We start from the raw sequence: 24,494 nt of genomic DNA, 5'->3' as shown, positions 1-24,494 counted from the left end.
GCCCCTCCCCCGATGTGGGAGACCAGATGAAGCTCCTGGCTCCTGGCTTCAGCTGGCTCAGCCCTGGCTGTTGTGGCATTTGGGGAGTGAACCAGTGGGTGGAAGACATTCTCTCTCTTTCTCCCTCTCCCTCTCCCTCTCTCCCACCCCTTGCCTCTCCCTCTCCTTCCCCCTCCTCTCCCCCTCCCTCTCTGTAACTCTGACTTTCAAATGAATAAATGAATCTTTCTTTTTTTAAAATGCAAGCTGTTACAGCAGCCCATGTAAAGTATACTGGTGGCTTGAGCCACGTGTAGCTGTGAAGCTGGTAAGAAATGAATGGGTTCAGATCATTTTGAGCATGTTGGTGAGGTAGCTGCAGGGTGTAAGGAAGTGATATTCAGGACTCTTAGCTGGAAGAATGCAAGTACCACAGGAGTAATATTTTTGTCTTTTAAGCATGGCATTTTCTTTTCTTTTTAAGATTTATTTATTTATTTGCCGGCGCCACGACTCACTAGGCTAATCCTCCGCCTCGCGGCGCCTGCACACCGGGTTCTAGTCCCGGTCGGGGCGCCGGATTCTGTCCCGGTTGCCCCTCTTCCAGGCCAGCTCTCTGCTGTGGCCAGGGAGTGCAGTGGAGGATGGCCCAAGTGCTTGGGCCCTGCACCCCATGGGAGACCAGGAGAAGTACCTGGCTCCTGGCTTCAGATCAGCGTGGTGCGCTGGCCGCAGCGCGCCGGCCGCGGCGGCCATTGGAGGGTGAACCAACAGCAAAGGAAGACCTTTCTCTCTCTCTCTCACTGTCCACTCTGCCTGTCAAAAAAAAAAAATTATTTATTTGAAAGAATTACACAGAGAAAGGAGAGAGAGAGAGAGAGAGAGAGGGAGGGAGGGAGGGAGGGAGGGGTCTTCCATCCACTGGTTCACTCCCCACATGGCCACAATGGCCAGAGCTGTGCTGATCTGAAGCCAGGAGCCAGGAGCTTCTTCTGGGTCTCCCATACAGGTGTAGGGGTCCAAGCACTTGGGCCATCAGTGCCATCTTCTAGTGCTTTCTTAGACCATAGCAGAGAGCTGGATCAGAAGTGGAGCAGCCGGGACTTGAACCAGCGCCCATATGGATGCCGGCACTGCAGACTGTGGCTTTACCCACTACACTACAGCTCTGGCCCAAGCATGGCATTTTCATCTAGGTTACTTAGGTTCTTGTCCTTGCTGTGTCATTGATTGGGCACTCTTCAGTGGCGCACCGTATCTGTGTTGATTTGAACCCTGGTTGATCTCTGGCAGGGCACTTCCATGCCACGACGCCTTGATTTTCTGAGCTGTAAAGTAGGTAGTATAGCAGCATCTGCCTCGTGTAGGTACCATGAGGGCTGAGTGGGTTGTGACCCCAGTGAGCTTGAAGCAGTGCCTGACCCATGGTAAGCAGGGAGGTGAATTCTGACAGTAATTACCATATGACAAAGTGTTTGTTTTGCTCACTGCTGCCCTCGTTGGCCTAGAGCAGTGTTTGGCAGCTAACGGGTGCTCAGATAGTTGCTCTGTGAATAAGTGAGTGAAGGAACGGACTGGTGAGTGAGCCCTTCGTTCAGTAGAACGTGAAGTGTCTGCTCTCCTTCAGCTGTTCCGTCCCTCTGTCCGCCCCTCCTTGTTGAGTGGCTGCTGACCGGAGCGGGGAGAGAGGTCCCTGTGCCGTTCCTGAGACTGGATCCGGCGTGCTTGCTTTCTTGCCGGAGCACACTGCCTTCTGCCTTCAGCGTTGTGATGAGCGTTCTGCCAAGGCTGGGTGCTGGTGCTTGTCTTCTTATGACTGCTCTCGCTTAGGTTCAGCTTTCTCCCAGGAGCTGGGGGTGCCACATAAGTGTCAACAAAAACCGCCTCTGAGTGTTCCTGTTTATTTTTACATGCTGCTACTACGCGTGCTTTTCAGTTATGTTTTCTGTTGGTCTTAAATACTTCTTTCCATTTGCCTGTGGTAGGGTGGGGTCCTCTCTCGTCCTGACTTCTCAGGAAGTAGAAAGGTGGCAGGGCAAGGTGTAGACTTGCACAGTCGTGTGATAGCCCCTAGAGTAGTCTGCGGCCCTCACCTGCCTGTGCTGCCTTGTGGCTGCCTGCATCTGCTCTCTCAGATTAGGCCAGCTCACTGCTCCTATTCCCCTGAGATCTGGGTCTGGTGAGACGGTGAGAGTGAAGGGCAAATGTGGTTATAATATTAATAGGAATGTAGATTGTGAATACAGATTGAAGAATCTGTGGCTGCAGATAAAGAAAAAAGCCACCTTAGTTGACATTTAGATAGTATCTCTTTTTAGGAGGGCAAAATCGAAGCGCATTGGACAGAAGGTCATAGACTGTGTTGGATGGGGACTGGAACTTAGTCTACGTTTCTCGTAGTGAGGATCCAGTTTTTCCCAGGGTACTAAGTTTTCCTTTGAAGTTCATTTGCAGTGTGATGCGATCATCTAAGATTATAATATTAAGGGACTTGAATTACTAGAAACATTGCTTTTGGAACTGCCACAAGTATACAAGTAAAGTTTCTATCAGTTGATGTTAAAAATAAAATACTGCTCTTCTCCTTCGTTTTCCGAGTGATACTGTCTCCAAAAGTGGATTGTGTAGCTGTCAGAGACAGGCTCTCAACTGTCCAGTTGGCAGTGTGGGTGGCATCAGATTATGGTGGCCACTCTTGAACTCACAGAGGCTGTTTGAAACTGCTTAGTAATTGTGGCATCACTGTGGGCATTGATGACGGATGAGAGGCATGGGAGGAATCCATTCTCTCTTACACAGTTTTAGGGTGGCAAGCTCCATTTTGATAAAATCCCCCCGGACAGATACTGGAATGCTGTCTGCCTCACAGGACTGTTGTGAGGAGAAATGATTTATGTGGGAAAGCAGGCCGTAGACTGCACAGTGCTGCTCCAGACGTCATGAGGATGACTTAAACACTTGGTTTAATACTTAACATTTTTTGACACTATCATAAAGAAAATAAAAATATTTTAGTCTTTTTTTTGGTAAAATTTCTATGCATTGTTTCAACTTTAAAATTTAAGAAGTGTTAGCAAATAAAAGAATTCTGTAAATTTGGAGGGTGTAATGTGATGTTTTGATACATTTGTATGTTGTGAAATGTTTAAATCATGCTGATTAACATAACTATCACCCGACATGCTTGTCCTTTTTTGTTGTGTGTATTTGTTAATAGCAATTGTTCTTTTAGCAACATTTGTAATATTACACGTTGTTTGATTCTAGGGTGCTCGGGTTGGTAGGATAGACGCTTTTGTACAGAGCTTGGACAAAAATTTTATGGTTCCAGTAGGTGGCGCTGTAATTGCTGGCTTTAACGATACCTTCATTCAGGAAATCAGCAAGATGTATCCAGGTAAATAAATGAGTTGTTCTTCAGAAAAAGTAGCATAACAAACAGAAATCCATTTGTACACAGGCTACTATAATAAATCTTAATTTCCAAAGCTTACCGCTACCCCCCAAAAGTAATTTGTCCATCTTTGTTCCAGGAAGAGCCTCAGCGTCGCCATCTTTAGATGTCCTCATTACTTTACTATCGCTTGGATCGAGTGGCTATAAGAAGTTGTTAAAGGAAAGGAAGGTGAGCACTGGTGATTTTGCCTCTGGTTATCACATTTGGACTGTGGATACCTAATATGAGATCCAGAACCTTCTTGTTTATCTAGATATTCTGATGAATATTAGACAGGTGTTCTTGCTATTATTGTTTTTTATTTTCTTTGAAACTCCTGCATCAGGGCTTCTTAAAAAATTCATTTATCACTTAAAGATACAGGCTTTTGAAAAACAAATAGGCTAGTCGTCTTTTTTAGTATTTAGAAGCCTAAAGAGGGGCTGGTGCTGTGGTGTGGTGGGTAAGGCCACCGCCTATACTGCCGGCATCCCGTATGGGCACCAATTCAAATCCTAGCTGCTCCACGTCCAATCCAGCTCCCTGCTAATGAGCCTGGGAAAGCAGGGGAAGATGGCCCAAGTTGTTGGACCCTGCACCTGGCTCCTGGCTTCAGATTGGCCCAGCTCCAGCCATTGTGGCCATTTGGGGAGTGAACCAGTAGATGGAAGGTCTGTCTCTGTTCTGTATCTCTCTCTGTCTCTCTAACTCTGCCTTTCAAATAATAAATAATTAAAATTTAAAAAGCCTGAAGACTTCTTTGTATGTGAGTATCAGTCACAGGAGGAGGAACCAGATCAGAAGTTGGCTACCTTCTTATTGGTTACATTGGTTTTGAAAAGAAATGTGACATTTATGCCTAAAAATCAGACTTTGTCTTCAATTCTAAAAACTGGCTTAATTCAGGACAGTTCCAAAATTATGACAGAGAGAGTGCTGGCAGGGCAGATCTGAGTTACAGGGTGTCATTCGTATCCTATTTGGGAGAGCTAAGGGCCCCAGGTAGATTTTTGTATCCGTAACTTTCTAGTTCTTAATGGTAATTGTAGTCATTAGATTTATAGTGATACTTTACATGTTTTAGAATATTTTCTTACATATGCTCTCACAGATCCGTTAACAGCCTTTGACAAATACGTGACAGGAGTTTAAAAATTTTGTGTCGTGTTCTACACCTCCCCCAACTAACTCTGTGGGGCAAGCGGTTGTTTACTTTTTATTGTGACGATTTACACGATACAGGAAAAGATGCTTGGTGTCCTTAGTCACAAATTAAAACCACAGTGAGATACCACTTAGAAAACTACTGGAGTACAAAATGCTGCCTAAGATTTCAAGCGAGAGGACTCTGAGACCTTGCTGGCAGGAATGCTCAGTGGTGCAGCAACTTCGGAAAGACACTCAGGCAGTTTCTTACAAAGTAGAGCACGTACTTGTGTATAAACCAGCCATCCTGGTCCTGGCTGTGAACTCAAGAGACGTGACAGTTTACCTCTGTTAAAGCCTGCACATGCATGTTTATAGTGCTTCTGCTTGTAGCTGCCAAAACCTGAAAGTAACCCAGATACCCATCATCTGAACAAACTGCAGTACATCCAGACTCAGCAGTAAAGGGGGCTGACTCCTGATGGATGCGACAAAACACTGACTCTGAACAGCATCGTGCCAAGTGAAAGAAGCCAGACTCGGAAAGCTGCAGGTTGTATTCCAGAGAGGATGTGTGCTGCTTGCTTGTGCAGAATCACTGGCACTGAGGAGGTGCCCCTCTGTCTCCAGGTGGTCCCAGCGAGTCTGAATCACATCCTTGCCTCCGCTTTCCCGGGGCTGGGTATATAATCCTGGCCAGCCTGCTTCTCAGGTGGGCGTGCGGAGCTGGAGTCCTTCCAGGAGATTTGACGAGTCATTTAGGCCTCTTTCTTTTTTTTTTTTTTTTTTTCATAGAAAGCTTTTATTTAATAAATTTCATAAGTACAGCTTTTGGATTATAGCAGTTCTTCCCCCCATACCCACCCTCCCACCCCCCAACCATCTCACCTCCTACTCCCTCTCCCATCTCATAGTACAACACATTAAGGACAGAGGTCCTACATGGGGAGCAAGTGTACAGTGACTCCCGTTGTTGATTTAACGATTGACACTCTTATTTATGATGTCAGCGATCACCCGAGGCTCTTGTCATGAGCTGCCAAGGCTATGGAAGCCTCTTGAGTCCACAAACTCTGACATTATATAGACAGGGCCATAATCACAGTGGAAGTTCTCTCCCTTCAGAGAAAGGTACCTCCTTCTTTGATGGCCCCTTCTTTCCACTGGGATCTCGCTCACAGGAATCTTTCGTTTAGGTCATTTTTTGCCACAGTGTCTTGGCTTTCCATTAGGTCTCTAACTTTGCAGATAACAAGTTATAAGGATGAAATCTTGGGATTTATGGTATAATTTTTTTAAAGATATATTTTATTTATTGGAAAGGCGGAGTTAGAAAAGGAGAGACAGAGGTCTTCCATGCCCTGGCTCACTCCCCAGAAGGTCCCAATGATTGGGGCTGAGTCAGTCTGAAGCCAGGAGCTAGGATCTTTATCTGAGTCTCCATGTGGGTGCAGAGGCCCAAGCATTTGGGCCATCCTCTACTGCTTTCCCAGGTGTATTAGCAGGGAGCTGGGTCAGAAGTGGAGCAGCTAGGACTCAAACTGGCATCCATTTGTAGGATACTGGCACTGCAGAAGGTGGCTTAACCCACTGTGCCACAACACAGGCCCCTATGGTATAATCTTATGGCCGTATTTCTTGCTAGACACAAAGAAGCTTCTGGAAACTAGGGAATTCAGGAGGGAAAAGAACTGAGTCATTTGAGACTTTGGATCCAGCATGCTGGTTTGCAGAATGGGCAACTAGATGAACCAATAAATTTTCTCTGTTTTAAACTAGATTTCTAATACTGATAACTTTTAAAATGTTTATATTCATCCACTTGAAAGAGCCACAAAGAGAGAGAGCAAGAACAAGAGATAGAGATCTTCCATCCGCTGGTTTACTCCCCAGATGTCCTCAATAGCTGGAGCTGGGCCATTTTTCCATAAACTTTTGGAAGTATCTGCATGCAGTGTTATAGCATTTTAATAATTAAACATAAGTAGGTAGTATATTATGGCATTTGAGGTGGACTGTATAGGTATCCCAAATACAAAAGCTTGGTAGTATAACTTGTTAGTTGTCTGTATTTATCTCTGGTCTTTTTTTTTTTTTTTCTTTTTTTCTTTTTAAGATTGATTGATTTATTTGAAAAGCAGAGTTACAGAGAGGCAGAGAGAGAGAGGTCTTCCATCCACTGGTTCACTTCTCAGATGGCCACAATGGCTAAAGCTGTGCCAATCCGAAACCAGGGGCCAGAAGCTTCCTTTGGGTCTTCAACACACGTGCAGGGGCCCAAGGACTTGGGCCATCTTCCAGGGCTTTCCCAGGCCATAGCAGAGAGCTGGATCGGAAGTGGAGCAGCCGGGACTCAAACTGGTGCCCATATGGGATGCTGTTACTGCAGGCAGTGGCTTTACCTGCTATGCCACAGCACTGTCCCCTGTAATCTTTTTTCTTGGCTGCTTTTTATATTGATCACTCTGCAGATTTTACTGAAATTAATCTTTAATCTAAATAAAATAGAATATATTATAACTCTGGCAATGACATAGCATTTTTAATTTAGTCATTTAAAAAGTTTATTATGTACTTACAAACTTTTAAGATTTTTGTATGCTATTATTATAATGCCATTAGATACGCTGTTTAGTATTTCCTACTTTTGTTCTTGAACTGAAACTATAAATAATAAGAGTTAATGTTGTGAAATATTTGCTATAAAAACTAATGTAAGTCTTGGGTAATATTGAATTATTTAATTAGCAGGTTAAACTGAAAGTTTGAGTCGTGCTTGTAAAGTATTACCATTAGATGTCTGCAGTGATAGGTTACCTGCCAGACCAGACCCAGGACCTCACCACTCACCTCCTGTGCTTAGCGTCCATTGCTTGAAGGTAGTAGATACTTGTGAGAGGTTTGTTAAATGAGCTAGCTGGGTATTTGGGAACATCCAGGTGAAAAGTTGTATAGCTGTCCATTTTTTTACACAGAGTAAGTGTGGTCCTAGAAAATCAGAAAACAGATACCATTGATACTGATTTTGTCACTGAAAGCTTGGTCCCCGTTTCCCGTACCCACTCAGAGGACAAGGACAAGGTCTGAGGGTGAAGGAAGGAGAGTAATCTGTTGACGGGGGCACGGTGGCAGACTCAGGCCTGGGAACTGCTCCCTTCCTGGTGGGGGGGTTTGGGGATTGCTGAAGAGGCAGGAGGCAGGGGGAGCTGCAGCCACAGCGTCTGGTCAAGGGCCAGGCACCAAAGCTGGGACGTCCCTCCTCTGTTTCATGCTCTGAGTGTCTGAAAAAGAACTTGAGGTAAAGAACAAGGCAGTGTGCAACTTCGGATGTGGGCCCGAGGGAAGGCAGCAACCCATCCGTGGAGCCTCAACGTGATGCTTTGCGTAAGCTGCCTGTTCAGCATCGTCTGGTTGGTGGCCTTTAGGCAGCCTGGGGACTTCAGGCACGTGGTACTTTGTGCCCTGGATCTGGAATTCCCCTAAATGAAACCCCTCAAAACAGTGTTGGCCACCAAAGTGTTGTCTATTGGAAAAACAAATGACTTTATGAATCCAGTGATTAGAATCTTATAGGGCTGACCGTACCACTCCCTCAGTTTGTTGAGTTAGGCAAAGGGTGGGTAACTATGAGAATGGGGCCTGATGGTAACATCTGCACTCAAAGCACTATTTGTGGGGCCGGCGCTGTGGCTTGATGGGTAAAACCGCTGTCTGCAGTGCCAGCATCCCTTATGCGTGCTGGTTCGAGTCCTGACTGCTCCACTTCCGATCCAGCTCTCTGCTATGGCCTGGGAAAGCAGTAGAGGATGGCCCAAGTCCTTGGGACCCTCTACCTGTTTGGGAGACCCAGAGGAAGCTCCTGGCTCCTGGCTTCGGATCAGCACAGCTCTGGGCATTGCAGCCATTTGGGGAGTGAACGAGCGGATGGAAGACTTCTCTCTGTCTATGCCTCTCTGTAACTCTGCCTTTCAAATAAATCAATTGATCTTTTTTCTTTAAAGCTCTATTTAGGGGCTCGTTTTCAATTTCTTTATGAGTTATATGTTCTTAGAGAAGGATTTCCCTATATAGATGTAGTTGAAAATTTTTGGAAAGGATACGTGTTAAAATACTTGTATATAACAGGTGTTGTAGTTTTGGGAGTGGTGCTGTCTAGTAGAAGAACTTGTCTTACCTGTGGATTTTGGAATTGTTGATTTTGGGGATGCCATGTTTTGAGGAGTTTAAGAATTTCTGTGTGTTTTCAGTTTTCTGTCGATTGACATTTAGTGTTTGACTTTAAAATTTGTAGCTGCTTCAGAGGTCCATACGTGTGTACGTTTTGCTTAGCATGGATGTAAACCCATCTGCTTTGGGAATGAGCTGCAGGAATACGTAGCTCAGCTAGTGAATGGGAGCAGCTCAGCTCTTCTTTTCATAGGTACGGTGGTCTTTATTATCCCTGGGTAAGCACTTCAGGGAGAAGTGTCGTATTCCAGTGCTGTTCATGAATTGGCTGACTCCTCATGTGTCAAGAAGTAATGGTATTTGTGACATTTTCCTTTCTTTTATTTATTTATTTGAAAGTCATAGTTACACAGGAGCAGGGGGGTGGGAGATTCCATCCGCTGGTTCACTCCCCAGTTGGCCACAGCGGCTGGTGCTGCGCCACTCTAAAGCCAGGACCCAGGAGCTTCTTCCGGGTCTCCCACACGGGTGCAGGGGCCTAAGGACTGGGCCATCTTCTACTGCTTTTCCAGGCCATAGCAGAGAACTGGATCGGAAGTGGACTCGAAACGCCACCCATATGGGATGCCGACACTGCAGGCCGGTGGCTTTACCTGCTTATGCTACAGCGCCGGCCCCGACATTTTCCTTTCATTTAGTTAGATAGTGTGGAACACCCAGAGACCGAAGCAAGAACAGTATAGTAGCAGGATTATAGACAGTGTGCTTTCTCCGTAGGAGTCCTGCTAGCTAATGTTTGGTTTTTTGGAGCCTTCCTGCTAGGTTCATTATTTTGCTAATGTTCAGAGGAAGTTTATGAACTAGGAATTATTCCCATTGTACAGTTGAAATCGAGGCCCAGAGAGGTTAAGTATTTGTCCAGCAACCACAAGTAGGTACAGACAGCTTTTGAAACCTAGGACTGTGTGAGCCTTCCTGCCTTCCACTGTCGTCCCACTACTGCCAGTCCTCATCCAGGCTTGAGGGAGTGAGCGCCTGCTCCCAGCAGCCTCGTGACCCTCCTTTCTATCCAGTGTTGGTATTTAAAACTCCACAGGCTTTCTAATGCATTAATTGGTTTTATGTATAGAATTTTAGAGCAGAGAACATATACATATATATATAGGAGTAATTTTCAAAATTTTAAAATGCTCATTTGAGAACTCGGGCATTGTAAGTGAATAAAAGTGTGCTGTTTAACAACTCCATTGAATAGGCAAGTCTTTCCGTTGAAAAATGCGGATGTCCTCTGTAAACCATAATTGCGTATATGTAGCATAAATATTGTTCTTTATTGGATTTGTTGCAGAAGTAAGGGCCTCTTTTGTTTAAATGGACTTGCTTTTGAACTGTGAAAATGTAATTGTGATAGTTTATTGGTTCAGCTCTGGAGAAGCTGAGGCAAAGCTATTTTGCTCCAGCCAGAGCTATTTATATACCATCACCGAGAGCTCCTTTTTATATTATTGGTGTTACTGTGCACTAAAAAAAGGAGTGTTAAAAGAAAACTTGGGATTTAAGAAAAAAATTCTGTGCCCTTATTCACCACAATGATATTTTTAGAGGTTATTTCATCTAGCTCTATCTCTTCAGAAAAGGCTTTATCTTTTTCACAGTGGAGGCAGACAAGACTCAGCTTGAAGCCTTTCCTTCCCCAAACCTTCCTTTTTGAAGGGTGAAAGGCTCAGAGAGTGGAACTTTGTGTGTGAATTGGGCCTCTTGGCCCTTAGCCTCTGCCTGATCAACACCTTTGGTTCATTGAGGAGAGAAAAGACCATGAATTTACCAGAAGAGGCCTTTAGGAAGAGGGGTTAAAACATAAGAGGCCGTTTCTCTGAGATTCTATGCAAAGAGAAAGATCAGCCCTAGAAATTTCTCTTCACTTCTGTTTTGCTCCCAGAGAAGACCGTTCCTGTGCTTTGCTCGTTGGCGGAGTGCTTTGCTGATCGGGGCAGGCCAGTCATCATTTGTTGTTGCAAATACCTGCAGAACTGGTCAAGTGTAGAAGAGTGAAATGGCTGCTCCAGTGGCTGGAGTTTGTGAGCTGAAGCAGGGAGGATGAACTGAGTTCTAGAAGAATATCAGACACGACTTCAGGCAGTTGCGTGGCAGAGATGAGCTGCGACACAGCAGTGATTTGCGGCCTGAAAGTGGCGAGGTTGATGCTCCATGAAAGCATCAGCGTTCAGGCCGGCCACGGGCCCCTGCAGTTGAGTGCAGGGTTTCGCCCCGAGTATGTGTGGACCCGTTCCGCTGGCCAGGGGTGGACTGCGCTGTAGTGCAGCCGTACTGTTTTCCTCACACTGGCACGTCTGTCTGTGCACTGTGTACCCACCCCGTGGTGTCACTCATCTACCCGTGTTATAATGGAAATGCTGGGCCACTTGTCAGGTTTCCCTGTTGATTTAGTCTCTGCCTTATGAGACGTCATAGTAATATGTGAAGTACCATTTTCATCTTATCCTACAGCATGAAACAGTATGCTCCAAAAAACACAATTACCTAAGACCTTTTTCTTTAAAATTTAGTGAAGTGTGCACATCTTTGGATTCTGGAGAGGAATAGGCTAGATGTTGGGTTTCATGACTGCAAATCAACTTGCACAAGGCCATACAAAAGATAATGCTTAATATAATTCAACTTCCTTCCCATTAACATCTTGAACTATGGTGTAAAGTTTTGTATTTTTATTTTAGAAATATAGCTGACATTAGCATTCAGGTATACAGTTCAGTTTATCTCTAGTGAAAAGTCTTTTAAAATTAAGTTAAATACAGCACAGAGGACATAGAAAATCAATAATATTTCATTTCTTTTAAGTAAGATCTTTCTATATACATTTGCTTGGGTTGCTTATAAATTTCTTTCTTTACAGAAGTATTTTGTAATAAATGTCAGTTACAGATTTAACTGTAGCAAAAAATAGTGCAGGTGCTGTAGTGCCTGTAATACATCAGGTGAAAAACTGCTTAGCCAAGTATTAGTGTAGGGTACTGGTGCAGTCTTCCAAAAGATAGTTTTAAAATATATTGATGTTAATAGGAGAGCATTTAAGACTTTATTGCATGGAATATTTGAGAATTTAGAGTATTGTGTTTTATGATACTTAAGGCCTCTTTGCTTATTGGTTTACCTATCATGACCCTTTACCCAGGGTAGAGATATTATAAATATTTGCTGTTGAATGTGAATTTGATTCTAAAATAGTTTTCTTTAATTACTCCCATCCTAGTGATATATGAGATTTAGTTATCTTATTATCATATTTATGGTCTAAAGATTTCTAATATTAACTGTAGTTAAAACTGAATTCTAGTGGCTTTAACCATTGATTGATATAACTGGTTAAAACTGATTTATTAAGGTATTAGAAATTGAACATTGGGCAACTTTGCTTTTTTAATAGCCATGTATGCATCAGTAATTCAAAGCACCCTCTAGGGAAGCTACTAAGGAAACATTTCCTCTTTTTCAGAAATAGCTAACTTAAGTACAAATTAAATAGTCGTCAGAATCCTCTTACTCTACAAATGTGACCTCATTGGTGTTTAATATGGCTGCTAAACTAGACAGAATCATACTTTAAACGGTTCTTCACCACTGAAATATGTGAACTGAAGAAAGGTTTGCCTCACTGATAGATGCTAAGGACAAATGGAGGCCGGGGGTGAGTTTTACGGTGGTGGTGGTTCAGGAGTAAATGAAGGGGTGTGTAAAAGACATGAGTTCGAGAAGGGCGACTTAGATAGGCAGGGGCAAGGTCGGACTCTGATGAGTGATATGGATAAAAATCAGCATTTAACATACAATGAAAATATTTGATTGCTTATTTAAATTTCTTACCTAGTTACTCAGTAATTTTACCCTGTATTAATATTGGTATGGTACTAAAAGATTATGAATTGTTCCAATTATTGGAAAAACTGTTAGTTTATTGATTCCATTTGATTATCTTTTTGTTTCTCTTCTTAAGTAGTATCAGAATGATGATTTAAGAAACCAGAGAATTTAAAAAAAAATTTTTTTTTAATTATTTGAAAGAGTTACAGAGAGAGATAAAGCCAGAGAGGAAGAGGTCTTCCATCTGCTGGTTCACTCCCCAAATGACCGCATCATCCAGAGCTGAGCTGATCCGAAGCCAGGAGCCTGCAGCTTCTTCCGGGTCTCCCACGCGGGTGCAGGGGCCCTAGCACTTGGGCCACCTTCTACTGCTTTCCCAGGCCCTGGCAGGGAGCTGGTTCAGAAGAGGAGCAGCCAGGACTGAAAGCATAGGGGATGCTGGTGCTGCAGACTGGAGCTTTCAGCCCGCTGCGCGACAGCACTGGCCCCACCAACGAATCTTTATAAGTCTAAGACAAGGTGACTGGGACAGTCCCCCCCACTCATTTCTGCAAATTACAATATTTGCTTTCTTGAGTGCTTCTTTACACTTTTTATAATGACAAAAGAGAAAGGCTTATCACTTGTAACAGTAATGTTTACTGATAGCTTCATTAGGTATGACAATGGTGGATGTTAATTTTTAGAATGTGAAAAGAACCAGTTTAGTGATCTAAGATTTCATTGTTCCAACAAGCTGAGAGTTAATCTTATAAAATATCCTGTATTTTAAGAATAATTATTGGTTTAAAACTTTTTTGATCAGAATACAAAACATACATTGCCTTGACAAGAATAAAAATGTTTATAGGCTCATTGGTAATGTAGAAACCTAGAAGGAATTTTCTTCTTAATGTTTATCCAACCAAAGGTGGAATTTGGGGCAGGCATTTTGCATAATGACTTTTTTAATTAATTTATTTATTTGAGAGGTAGAGCTGCAAACAGAGAGTGAGGTCTTCCATCCACTAGTTCACTCCCCAAATGGCCACAATGCCCTCACCAGGGCTAATCTGAAGCCAGGAGCCAGGAGCTTCTTCCTGGTGGGTGCAGGGGCCTAAGCACTTGGGCCATCCTCTTCTGCTTTCCCAAACCATCAGCAGGGAGCTGGTTTGGAAGTGGAGCAGCTGGGACAGGAACCAGCACCCATATGGGATACAGGCGCTGTAGGCGGATGCCTAACCTACCACACCACAGCACTGGCCCCTTTGCATCGCAACTAAACAGTCTGCTTGGAGCCCCTGAATCTCATAGAAGGAGCACCTGAGTTTGAATCCTGAGTCTACCTCCAGTTCCAGCTTTCCGCTAACGCAGATCCTGGGAGGCAGCGGGTGATAGCTCAAGTACTGGGAGACTTGGAGTGACTTCCAGGTGCCTGGCTCTGACTGGACCCAGAAGCTGTTGAAGCCATGTGGGGACTAAACCAGCAGATGGGAGATCTGTCTCTTTTACTCTCTGTCCATGTTTTTCTGCCTTTTAAATTAAACAAAACAAAACAAGAATTGGCCAAGTATGATGTAGACACGAAGAAGCTACTCAGGAACCCCATATGGAGTCAGAGGATCCATCGTTTCCTTATCTTTTGGAGCAAACAGAAGCAGCTGTTGTATGGCTTCCTAAGTAGCGTGCGCACTGATGTCTGGCACATTTTTCTTGTTGGGGAAACAGTGGTGAAGAAGATAGAACTCCTGCCTGTGAGGAATTTTTCCCTCTTGGTAGGTAGTAGAAGGTATTTAAGTGAATAAATGAAATCAACTCAGATTGTGGTAAGTAAAATGCAGGAACCAGAATAGGGAGTGGTGTTGGAGGGGGATTGGGAGTTGGGAGTAGGCAGAACCAGAGAGCTGCTTTAATAGGAAGGCAACATGGAGTTCGTGGAGTATGACAGAAGGGTGGCTCGGGGAGAAATCTAGGAAGCGCAGGGAGAGCAGGCCAGAGGGTGAGAGGGAAGGGGGCTGAGGGGCTTCTGTGTACTGAGTGCAGCGGTGATTGGCGCTGGGGTAGCAGTGGTGGCTGCCCCCATCACATGGGTCTGAGGGATGGAGAGTTTGGTGTCCAGTAGTTCCAGGCCAGAACCCTTGGGGAAAGCTGATCTCGTCACTCCTTTTGAGGGAACAGACATGGAGGGTTAGGAGAGTAGACAGAAATTGTGTGGGATCTGTCGCTGTGTCTGGGAAAGAGAGGTAGCTCTGGAGAGAGCTGGCCTGGAAGAGGAGCAACCGGGACAGAACCGGCGCCCCAACCGGGGCTGGAACCCGGTGTGCCGGCGCCGCAGGTGGAGGATTAGCCTAGTGAGCTGCAGTGCTTGGCTGTCCTTTTTTTTTTTTTTTTTTTTTTTTTTTTAATTTTTAAGGATTTTATTTATTTATTTGAGAGATAGAGTTAGAGAGAGAGAGAGAGAGACAGACAGAAAGGTCTTCCATCCTCTGGTTCACTCCCCAAATGGCCACAACAGCCAGAGCTGAGCCAATCTGGAGCCAGGAGCTTCTTCCCAGACTCCTACATGGGTGTGGGGGCACAAGTACTTGGGCCATCCTCCACTGCTTTCCCAGGTCACAAGCAGAGAGCTGGATCAGGAGAGAAGCAGTTGGAACATGAACCAGAACCCTGGTGGGATGCTGTTGCCGCAGGTAGCGGCTTAGTCTGTTGTGCCGCAGCGCCAGCCCTAGATTTTGTCTTGAATCTACCAGGTTACAGTGAGCATCTATTTGATTTGTTTTAAATGTGACATTTTGTTGTTGCAGGAAATGTTTTCCTATTTGTCCAGCCAACTAAAGAAATTGTCAGAAGCCTACAATGAAAGATTATTGCATACACCTCATAATCCCATCTCTTTAGGTAATTAAAAAAAAAATCCATACTTCTGATCCATCCCTAGGAAGAAGCTGGTGTTCTTGCAAAAAGAGAGAACTCTTTCTGATTACAGTGGTATTTCTGAATTCATTTACAGTATTCATTTGGAAATTGAAAAAGTTTATTTAGCCTTTAAAAATGCTTTATTTCTAAGCTAAAATCTATATGCTGGAAGAATCAAAATAAGTATTAAATATTATAATGAATACTTGGAAAAGAATAATTTAAGTCTTGCTTCTAACCAGAATATCTCAGACACTAGTAAAAACTCTATATAAGTAATTGAAACTTTTCTGCAGTTAAAAAAACTCTGCTTACAGTGTTTTAAATGTTAGTATTACTTATTTTCCTTAGCCTCTGATATTAGAGAAATCTGTAATTGTGATAATTTCATTTGTTTGTAGAAGGACTATATATTTCTGTCATAATATAGGAACTGTTGACAATGGGAATTTTAACTTTTTATGAATTTAACTTTTAAGCTTCATAGTTACCTCTTTTAATTTGTGAGTACCTATAGTATAATATGTTTCACCTTTTGCTTCTGGGGAGAAAGTAAGGAAGGTGAATCATTTGTAACTGAAGCACTTTTCAGTAATGAGCTTCTGTGGAAAACCATTTGGACACTGACATACAATAAAAATGACTCCAATCTTTTGCTGGTGTATAGGAGATAGTGGGTAGTTTGAATATCCGTTGTGCCACGTGCTGGCCTCTAGCCTTCTTTTCCTGAAATAGAGATGGTGAACCCACACATGCAGGATTCTTGAGAGACTGGATGAGATTATGTTTGTGAAGCGTCCAGCGTGCTGAGTCTGTGCTCAGTAAATGGTGCCTGGAGTGGTGGTGTGCTCTGAACAGTGATTCCATTTGCACATGCAGAAGTTGATCTTAGCCACTCTTCTGTGTGCACTGGAATACATCTCATGTTCTCATTTTACAAGTTCTTAATAGTTGGTTGAATTTTAGGAAGCAGCCATACTGATCACATGATTGGAAAACCTCACTCTCTGGAAGGGAAATTCTGTTTTGGATTCTGAGCATATTAATTTCTATAAAAATATGTGTGATTTGCAGACAGATCCCTGCTGTAATTTGTTGAGTGTATTAGGTGATATTTTGCCACTCAGCAATGCATAAAAAGTAATATTTAGCGTTGTCTTGTTTTTTTTTTTTTTTTTTTTTTTTACTGATTTTTGTACTGGTAAGCCCAGAGTTTATTGGGATGCTTTTTTTTTTTAGCTGTGACCCTGAAGACGCTAGATGAACACTGTGACAAAGCTGTCACTCAGCTTGGCTCGATGCTTTTTACCAGACAAGTATCTGGAGCCAGGTAAGTATGTTTAAGCAAGACTTGGGAGTATTTGGCTTTTCACAGTTACTTTAATACTTGGAGTCCCCCAAGGATTCATCGTGGGGGAAGAGTGATGAGATAGAGAATCTGTAAACTATTATTACGTGCTTAGCTGTGCTTCTGCTTGGAATAGTCACAGAAAGATAGGCATCTGTGTACAGAGACGAAGTTTCATTACTTCTCTGTACAGCTTTATCTTTATTTCCTTTCTTAGATAATCTCTTTAGTGGTGGTGTCACATTCTGATATTAGAAATAAGTCATCTTCATTACTAAATGCAAGGGAAAATGATAAGGAAAAGAGTGTTTCCTAAACTAAAATGTTGTGTGATTCTTGCCCAAGTACTGCCTTGGAAAATGTGCTTTTTCTTCTTCTATATGCATGACATGAAAATGAACCTTATTTTTCATTTTATCTTGGAGGAGGTCAGAGGAAAATGACTTGCAAAGAAATATCTTGCTGTAATAATTCTCTCTACACGTGTCTGTTAAAGAACTTCATTCTGACTTCCAGAGGGCAGAGATTTCACATTCATGGACAGCTGTTAAAATGGGAAAAGATTAGATTAATTCAGCTTCTACCTTGATGAACACTATCTGCACAGTCCAATTTTGACATTTCTAAAGTGGTTTTCTTGACCTTGTAGTACTGTTGCCACTGTTTACCTTGTTAGGTTGAAACGATTGGAAGCCTTCTTGTACCTAAGTAAGGTAGTGAAATCAAGCTTGGAAAGCGCACATGTCGTTGGTGGCTGGTCGTCACCCCGCTGTGAGCAGTTATATAACTTCTTCTGAACCTTCGCGTATTAAAACCTTCCATTTCATAGCATTGGTCAGGAGTTGGGATTTCAGTTTGTTCATCATTTGAGATGATTGACAGCAATGAAGCAAAGTGGTTCGACTTACACATTTTAGTATTCCATTAAAGTGTAAATATATGAAGTTAGAATCAAGATTTGCTCAGAAACAAATTTATTTTGTATTCACCTCTTTGAAGAAGATGTGAAAGTGTTTAGGATTCCTAGAGCTTATAGCTGTTTCATAGAAGATAAGTAAACGTTAATCACCAAGCTAGACTACTCCGTGTGAAATAGCAGTGTTCTGTGTCAATTCACTTTAAGGCTGACACCGACTCTTGGCAGAGGCCATGATTTCTGGCTGTTTTTAAACTTCTTAATGAGCAGATTCACACATAGTAGCACAAAGCTTTTGTTTATGAGGGGCATTCTGTTCATATCACCAGATGATTTGGTTAATCTTTTCCCTTTCAGGGTTGTGCCTGTCGGGTCTGTGCAAACTGTGAGTGGCTACACGTTCAGAGGCTTCATGTCACATACAAATAACTACCCCTGTGCTTACCTCAATGCTGCGTCAGCCATTGGAATGACGACACAGGATGTGGACTTGTTCATAAAGAGACTTGACAGATGTTTAAAGACACTAAGAAAGGAACAAAATGAAGAGGCTGATGTTTCTGGAGTTGACAGTTATGACAAAATTGAAGATGCAGCTATTGAAGAAATGATTTTTAAACTGGATAATGCTTGACGTATTCCAGGGTGCTTCTTCATGAAATACAAAAGCCTTCTTTTTGATAATTTGCAAGAAATAATGAGGCTGTGGTCCAAGCAAGTGATTTGAAGACAAGACTTGAGATGTTTGAATTGAGAATTTCTTGGAGAATATTTAGTCAAGGATCAGACTGTGCCCTAAGCCAGTCACTGATGATTGTTAGAACTCCCTCAACCCGTGCAGTACCTAACAGGTTAACACACCCAACTACTATCTTTCTAGTTGTTAGAATCTTTGTCAGTGAAGCACCATGCCCAGATCTCAGTAACAGAATGGCTTTAAATTACCTGTAATTCTCTTTGATTCGGGGGGCTGAGATCTCCAGCCAGTTCTCCTCATTCACAGATTACTTAGTTTTCCGATTATACAGGATTTAGACGGGCCTAAAGCTGCTGCAGAGTGAATATATGGGAGGTGAGTAAGTCATGTAAGTGTGTACAGCAGACGTGCCCCACGGAGGAGGAGTCAAGTTAAGACTTCAGTTTTGTCTCAGAAGCAATGGTTCTCAACCGGGGCTGATTTGCTATGTATCTCAGCAACATCTGGGACATTTTTCTTGTCTCAGCTGGTTGGTTGCTGTTGACGTGTGGGGAGTAGAGGCCAGGAAGCTGCCTGTCATCATACAGATGCACAAGACAACTTTCCACAGCAAAGGATAATATGGCCCAAAATGTCAGTGGTGCTGAGTTGGAGAAACACTGCTCTGAGATACGGGAACTCCCCGAGGGATGAGTTTTCCTTAGTAACTTCAGTTGTTCAGTAGTACAGCCCTGTGCCACGTAGCTACATCTGTCAGCGATGGAACTGGGTGAGACAGCGGCCCAGGAGATTCTGTCTCCCAGGAGCCACCCTGGCTTGTGCAGATGCTGGCTGTGATGTTTGCCTGATAATGAAAGCAGCTCACAGTGTGTGTCTGAGTGTATCCCTGTCGTTAGGTGACGAGGAGTGTACTGCCCAAAAAGCAAGGCTATTTCCTGTTATCAAACGATACTACAGAGACGCCTACGTGACCAGCAGGGTCACCAGTCCTGAACGTGTCTTCATAAATTGTCTTCTGCAGCACTGGGGCGCTTCCTGTTTGAACAGCTTACTCCATGCACACCTCTGCATTCCGCAGCCTGTGTGCACCGGCTGGTTTGCTCGGCTGCTGTGCACAGCCTTCCTCAGGCCTGGCTGACGTGGCTGCTTTGAAGGTAGTTTTGCTTGGAGGAAAGTGGTGGAGGGGGTTAAACAGGTGTTGCCTGCTGCCTACCCATGCGCTCACTCTCTAAGTCTGGAGTCCCACCGTTACCAGCCCTAACAGTCATTTCTGGTGTTGATTTTAAGGAATAGCTGGATGTCCCAGCCTGAGGAGCGAGTGAAGCTTCTGAGTTCTCTGCTCGGCCAAAGCCACACGAGCCCGAGCCTGCTCTGGGGCGCATTGCTCCTAAGGGAGGCTCCCAGAGGGAGAAGTCCATTGTCTGAGGACAAGTAATTTTGGGAAATGCCTTTGTAAGCCTGCTAGTAGCAGACTAAAGGCACTGGGAGAATTCCTACAGTAAAGAATCTCACTTGAATACATCCCTATCCAAAGAATCCATTCTTGAAGAAGAAATACTTGCTAAGATCTCATGGAACGGACTTTGAGAAACACTGCAGCGAGCATGCTGTGTGGATTTCTGTGTTGTATGTTTCTTTTCGATGGGGCAGTGTAGACCATGTAGGAGAAAGGGGTTTTCTAGTGTGTGGGTGACATGGTCCATCATCTGAGACCACTTGTGAAGATACACTCAGCCAGATAACCCTACTTCTAACGGGTGTTAGAATATTGTCAGTGCTCGCTCGGCAACCTTGTAGGTCAAGACTGTGCTGGGATAAAGTACTCTTAAATATCACAAGGGGTATGTTAGAATATATTCTGTCATTGGGGTTCAAGCATGTAAAATTAAAATAGATATAGCAATTCATTGCAGAGGGGTAGATCCTGGGCTAAATGTACGATGTCCAATGGGTTGAGGGCAGAGCTGTAGAACTAGGAAAGCCGGAGTTGGAGCGGAGCCTTTGGAACCCGAGGAGGGGAATGGATGCTGCCGCAGATGTAAATGCTGGCCCTGCAGCTTCCTGTCCGTCAGCCAAGATTGGTGATGGGACAAGGGATCCATACTGTGTGATCATCATTTAGCACGAGGAAGGCCAGATCCCAGAGCCCAGCAAATGTTTTCTCATCTGCAGTGTCTCAGCAGTTCTTGGGCTTCAGCTGCTGAATAGATAATAATTCTAATTGAAGATAAATTACGTGAACCCACAAGTGAATGATAGATACAGCATTTCACTCCTGATGCATAAAATCAGCTGCGGTTTTTATTATTAACCCCTTCTTTTTCAGTGGTCTTAGAATTTCAGCTCTTGCTGGCTTCAAACTTGACCCCAAGGTCGTAGAATTCAGGTGGTTTCTGAAGGGATATGGGAGGTTCTGTCGGTACAGGCTCTCCTTCGCCCCATCCCCCCATGTTAGGGGGGATGTGTTCCCTCACTCTCCCACTCCCACATAGAAGTGTTAAGTATGTGTGGGAAAATATTTGTTAGAGATAGCATGGATTGGTGAGCCTCGTGGTTGGCCCTTGTTATCCTTGGCTTGGGGAGGGCAGTGAAGGCTGCATTTCCAGTCATTGCCTGCGATGACCTCTCCTGTCTTAGGGATCCAACTTCCCTTATTAAGGCTGTCAGGCAAAATTGTGGAGTTTGGTTTCTAAAGTCATTGGGCTGTGGTAGTCTGCCTCAAAAAGAAAATTGAACAGAATGAGGTATTCTTTTGGTCACTACACAGTGTGTTACTTATATACGAGGTAGGGAAAGATGTGGTAAATCAAGCTCTCAGTTTGGCTCGTAGGTCCTCTCCTGATGAATTCTCACTCTGTCAGGGAATGATATGTGCCGCCAGCCTTAGGAACCCGTGTTCAACTGTAAATCTTTCTATTTAGCTTTTTGTGTTAGTGGAATGAAGTTATAGAATATGAACATGAGTTGTTGAATACAGTTCTGTTCAGCCAATAGGCACTTGATATACAGAATGCTAAATTTAAATATAAATTAACTTTTTTCTAATAGTTTGACTCAGCACACAATTCTACTGTGGACCTGTTTCTTTAACCACCTAGTAATCAGAAGTGTCACCGAGACCTGCGCTATGGAGTGTGCTTTTCTTTGTAGACATGTCTGTGACTCCCATAGATTTTAGTACAATGTACGGAAAGATAATGCTTTAATTGGTGATGTTAATTCACTGTCGAATGACTGGCTCATCTTGAGAGTTGAAGTTCTGTGACCTTTCATGGAGGTAAATGACCTGCAGTTGGAAACAACAGCAACAAAATCTGTTAAATGTCATGCTCAGAGAAATTTGGGGGAACAGATCAACATTCGCTGCCTGTAAACGTTGTGTCTTCTTTCCCACTCTTAAGAGGTGCTGATTCCGCCATGCCCTTCAGAGGCCTTGCTATGTTTTACATTCACAAGACTGACCTTAATTTGTAACTATAAAAAAATTCAGCTTTGCATACACAGAGGTTTTGTAACCTCTAAACAATGGGTAAGAACCAGTTGAATACAGTGTTACCAGTGGGAGGAGAAGTCCCTGCAAACAGCTTGGTCCTTGCTTGTCACTTTGTGTTGGTTCTGTGTGTTACAGCCTGTCGGAGGCTGCAGGGCTCAGCCTGGCCCACCGTGCCGTGCCGCTGTGCCTGCTCACTTCCGTGTGGCCCTGCTGGTATCTAGTGAAAGATGATGGCCGGAAGCGGACGTGAACGTGTCTGTGGTGTCCCACCTCATGTTCTGCAGTTCAAGCTAAGGCCCAAGGCACAGTCTGGAAATGTTTATGCTGTTTTGTTTTTATCAAGTCGTGTCAACATGAGCTTCTAGAAGAATATGAAGAGAGGCTGAGTTTCACTGAGGAGCTGTGGGGGGTTTTAGCCGTGAGAACATGAGGGTCATGTTGGTCTGCTAACTTGCATGCCTTACCAAAAAGAAAGATTTTTTCCAAAATATTTTTGGTGTAGACTGTTTTAAGATTGAAAAAAGTGAATTATATAATTTATTGTGAAATAAATTTTTAATAAATCATTGACAAGACATGATTTTGTCTTACCTGATCATTACAACAGATACAGTCTGAAAGGACTGACTTAAGTTGTTGCCCATTTTTTGATTCAGTCATCAACTTCAGTATGAACTTGTCCAGACATCAGCGAGAAAAGTTATCCCTATGATGAAAATCGTGAGTCATGACTGGGGACTAAGTTATTGAAAAAAAAAAAAGAGAGAGAGAAAGGAGCTGACATTCCTTCAAAGGATCTATTGACTGTAGAAAGTTGGACACTTAATCTAGTTGATCTTTCCTATTATTTGAAGATAAAATAGTATCTCTTCCTTCGGATTTCACTTCTAACTTGTGTTTCTTGAGTTACACAGGTAGTTGTCTGTCACCTGGACTTAGGTCACGGCACTGGCATTTGTTAAGTATGTGGACACACATGTTTGACCCCTCAGAGTCTGCCTCATCCTTTGTGAAGTGGATACAGGCATATAGGATCAGGGTTAAAAGAAAACACCGTGGCACAGCAGATTAAACCGTTTTCTTGCAACCCCAATATCCCAAAAGGGAGTGCCGTTTCAAGTCTAGCACCTGGGAAAAGCAGCAGAAGATGGCCCAAGTGTTGGGCCCCCTGCCATCCAGGTGGGAGACCTGGTGGAGCTCCTGGTTGCTCAGTTTGACCTGGCCCAGACCTGGCGGTTGCCGCCATATAAAGAGTAACCAGTGGATGGACGTTTTCCCTCTGTCTCTCCTCTCTCCGTGACTCTGCCTTTCAAATAAATAAGACCTTAAATACACACACACACACATACACACACACACACACACACACACAGAGTCTGTAAGTGATTGACTCAGTGCCAGCCACAGCACTGACTGGCAGTAACTGTGGTGATACTCTGTGTACTGAGTTGTGCCAGATTTGAAGTGTGGTGTTTGTTGCCTGGTGTACTCGGTGTAACTTCGAAGAGGGGTCATCAGTGAATTTTGTCCATTCTGCAGGAGACATTAGTTTTGCAAGTATGTAGTTGGTTTTAGATCACCATCTTCTATTTTTATTTATATAGTTTTTCTATTTTGTTATATGGTTTTCCTTTTCCTTTGCATTGATCTCTGAGAATACTGTTTTAACAACCACATTTAGAGCGCATTGCCTCTTCTATGCATCTGAGAGTTCGGATCCCACCCTTGGAGAGATGTACAGAAGCAGCTCCTGTCACAATGACTTCGCTGTCAGTGTATTGTCTGACTGAAGTTACTGGCACAGTTAGCGGCCCTACAGGCATGGCAGTTAGAGTGGAGTGGCCCATCGTGGCTCCTGAATGTCCACCTCGTTTGCAAACCCCACAGTCGAATGCAACTGCCTAATCAACTTCCTGAGTGTCTAACATCTCAGCCTGCACAAGCAAAGGGGATGCCTTGGCCTCACCTTCCCCAGCCCCAAAAGTCTGTTTACCTACAGCCCCTGCCCCCTCAGTTGATCACACTTCTTAGGCCAAAAACCTTGGAGTTCCTCTCACATCCTCCTTCTAATCCATCAAGAAGTCATGTTGACTCTTAGAAGTCTGTCCTGAATCAAACCATTTCCTGCCTCCTCTGTAACCAACCAGGTCCAAACTATGCTTCTTGTCCCATGTCATTCAGTGCACGCCCAAGTCCCTGCCCTGTCTCCAGAGCCCTAAGCATCTAGCTGTCCCACGCTCACCCCTTCCATCTTTCTGACTCCTGGCCTTCATCCTTGGCCCCGTGCTCCAGCCAGACTGACCACCTTGCTGTCGCTCACACAGTCCGTGCACACTTGCCTTGCAGCCCCGGCGCTCACTGCTCCCTCTGCCTGGAAGCGTCTCAACCCAGATGCCTGGCTAACTCACTTTATTTGTGTTTTCCTTCAGGGTTTCTTTTTTTCAATTAGGTCTACCCTGAATGCCCTTTTTAGTTCTAAAGCGCTCTCTCCCATCTTTACATTGTCTAAAATTGCATGGTGGAACCTGTTTTCATGTT

At 43.7% G+C, this 24,494-nt stretch overlaps 1 protein-coding gene across 2 annotated transcripts in view; it reads left to right on the top strand.

The window, feature by feature from the left end:
- The window catches only part of SEPSECS (Sep (O-phosphoserine) tRNA:Sec (selenocysteine) tRNA synthase), a 35,635-nt gene extending 13,099 nt beyond the window's left edge, over positions 1–22,536 (top strand). For both annotated transcript variants that reach the window (XM_051842347.2, XM_008274685.4), the window contains exons 7-11: positions 3,247–3,376; positions 3,513–3,604; positions 15,391–15,484; positions 16,742–16,832; positions 18,124–22,536. In XM_051842347.2, the coding sequence (XP_051698307.2) occupies positions 3,247–3,376; positions 3,513–3,604; positions 15,391–15,484; positions 16,742–16,832; positions 18,124–18,400 (684 nt within the window). In that variant the 3' untranslated portion in view covers positions 18,401–22,536. The remainder of the gene's footprint in view (positions 1–3,246; positions 3,377–3,512; positions 3,605–15,390; positions 15,485–16,741; positions 16,833–18,123) is intronic.
- The last annotated feature ends 1,958 nt before the right edge of the window (positions 22,537–24,494 follow it).

Source organism: Oryctolagus cuniculus, chromosome 2 (genome assembly GCF_964237555.1).
Source record: "Oryctolagus cuniculus chromosome 2, mOryCun1.1, whole genome shotgun sequence".
NCBI classification, from domain to species: domain Eukaryota; kingdom Metazoa; phylum Chordata; class Mammalia; order Lagomorpha; family Leporidae; genus Oryctolagus; species Oryctolagus cuniculus.
This window is presented reverse-complemented; position numbering and strand designations above follow the sequence as displayed.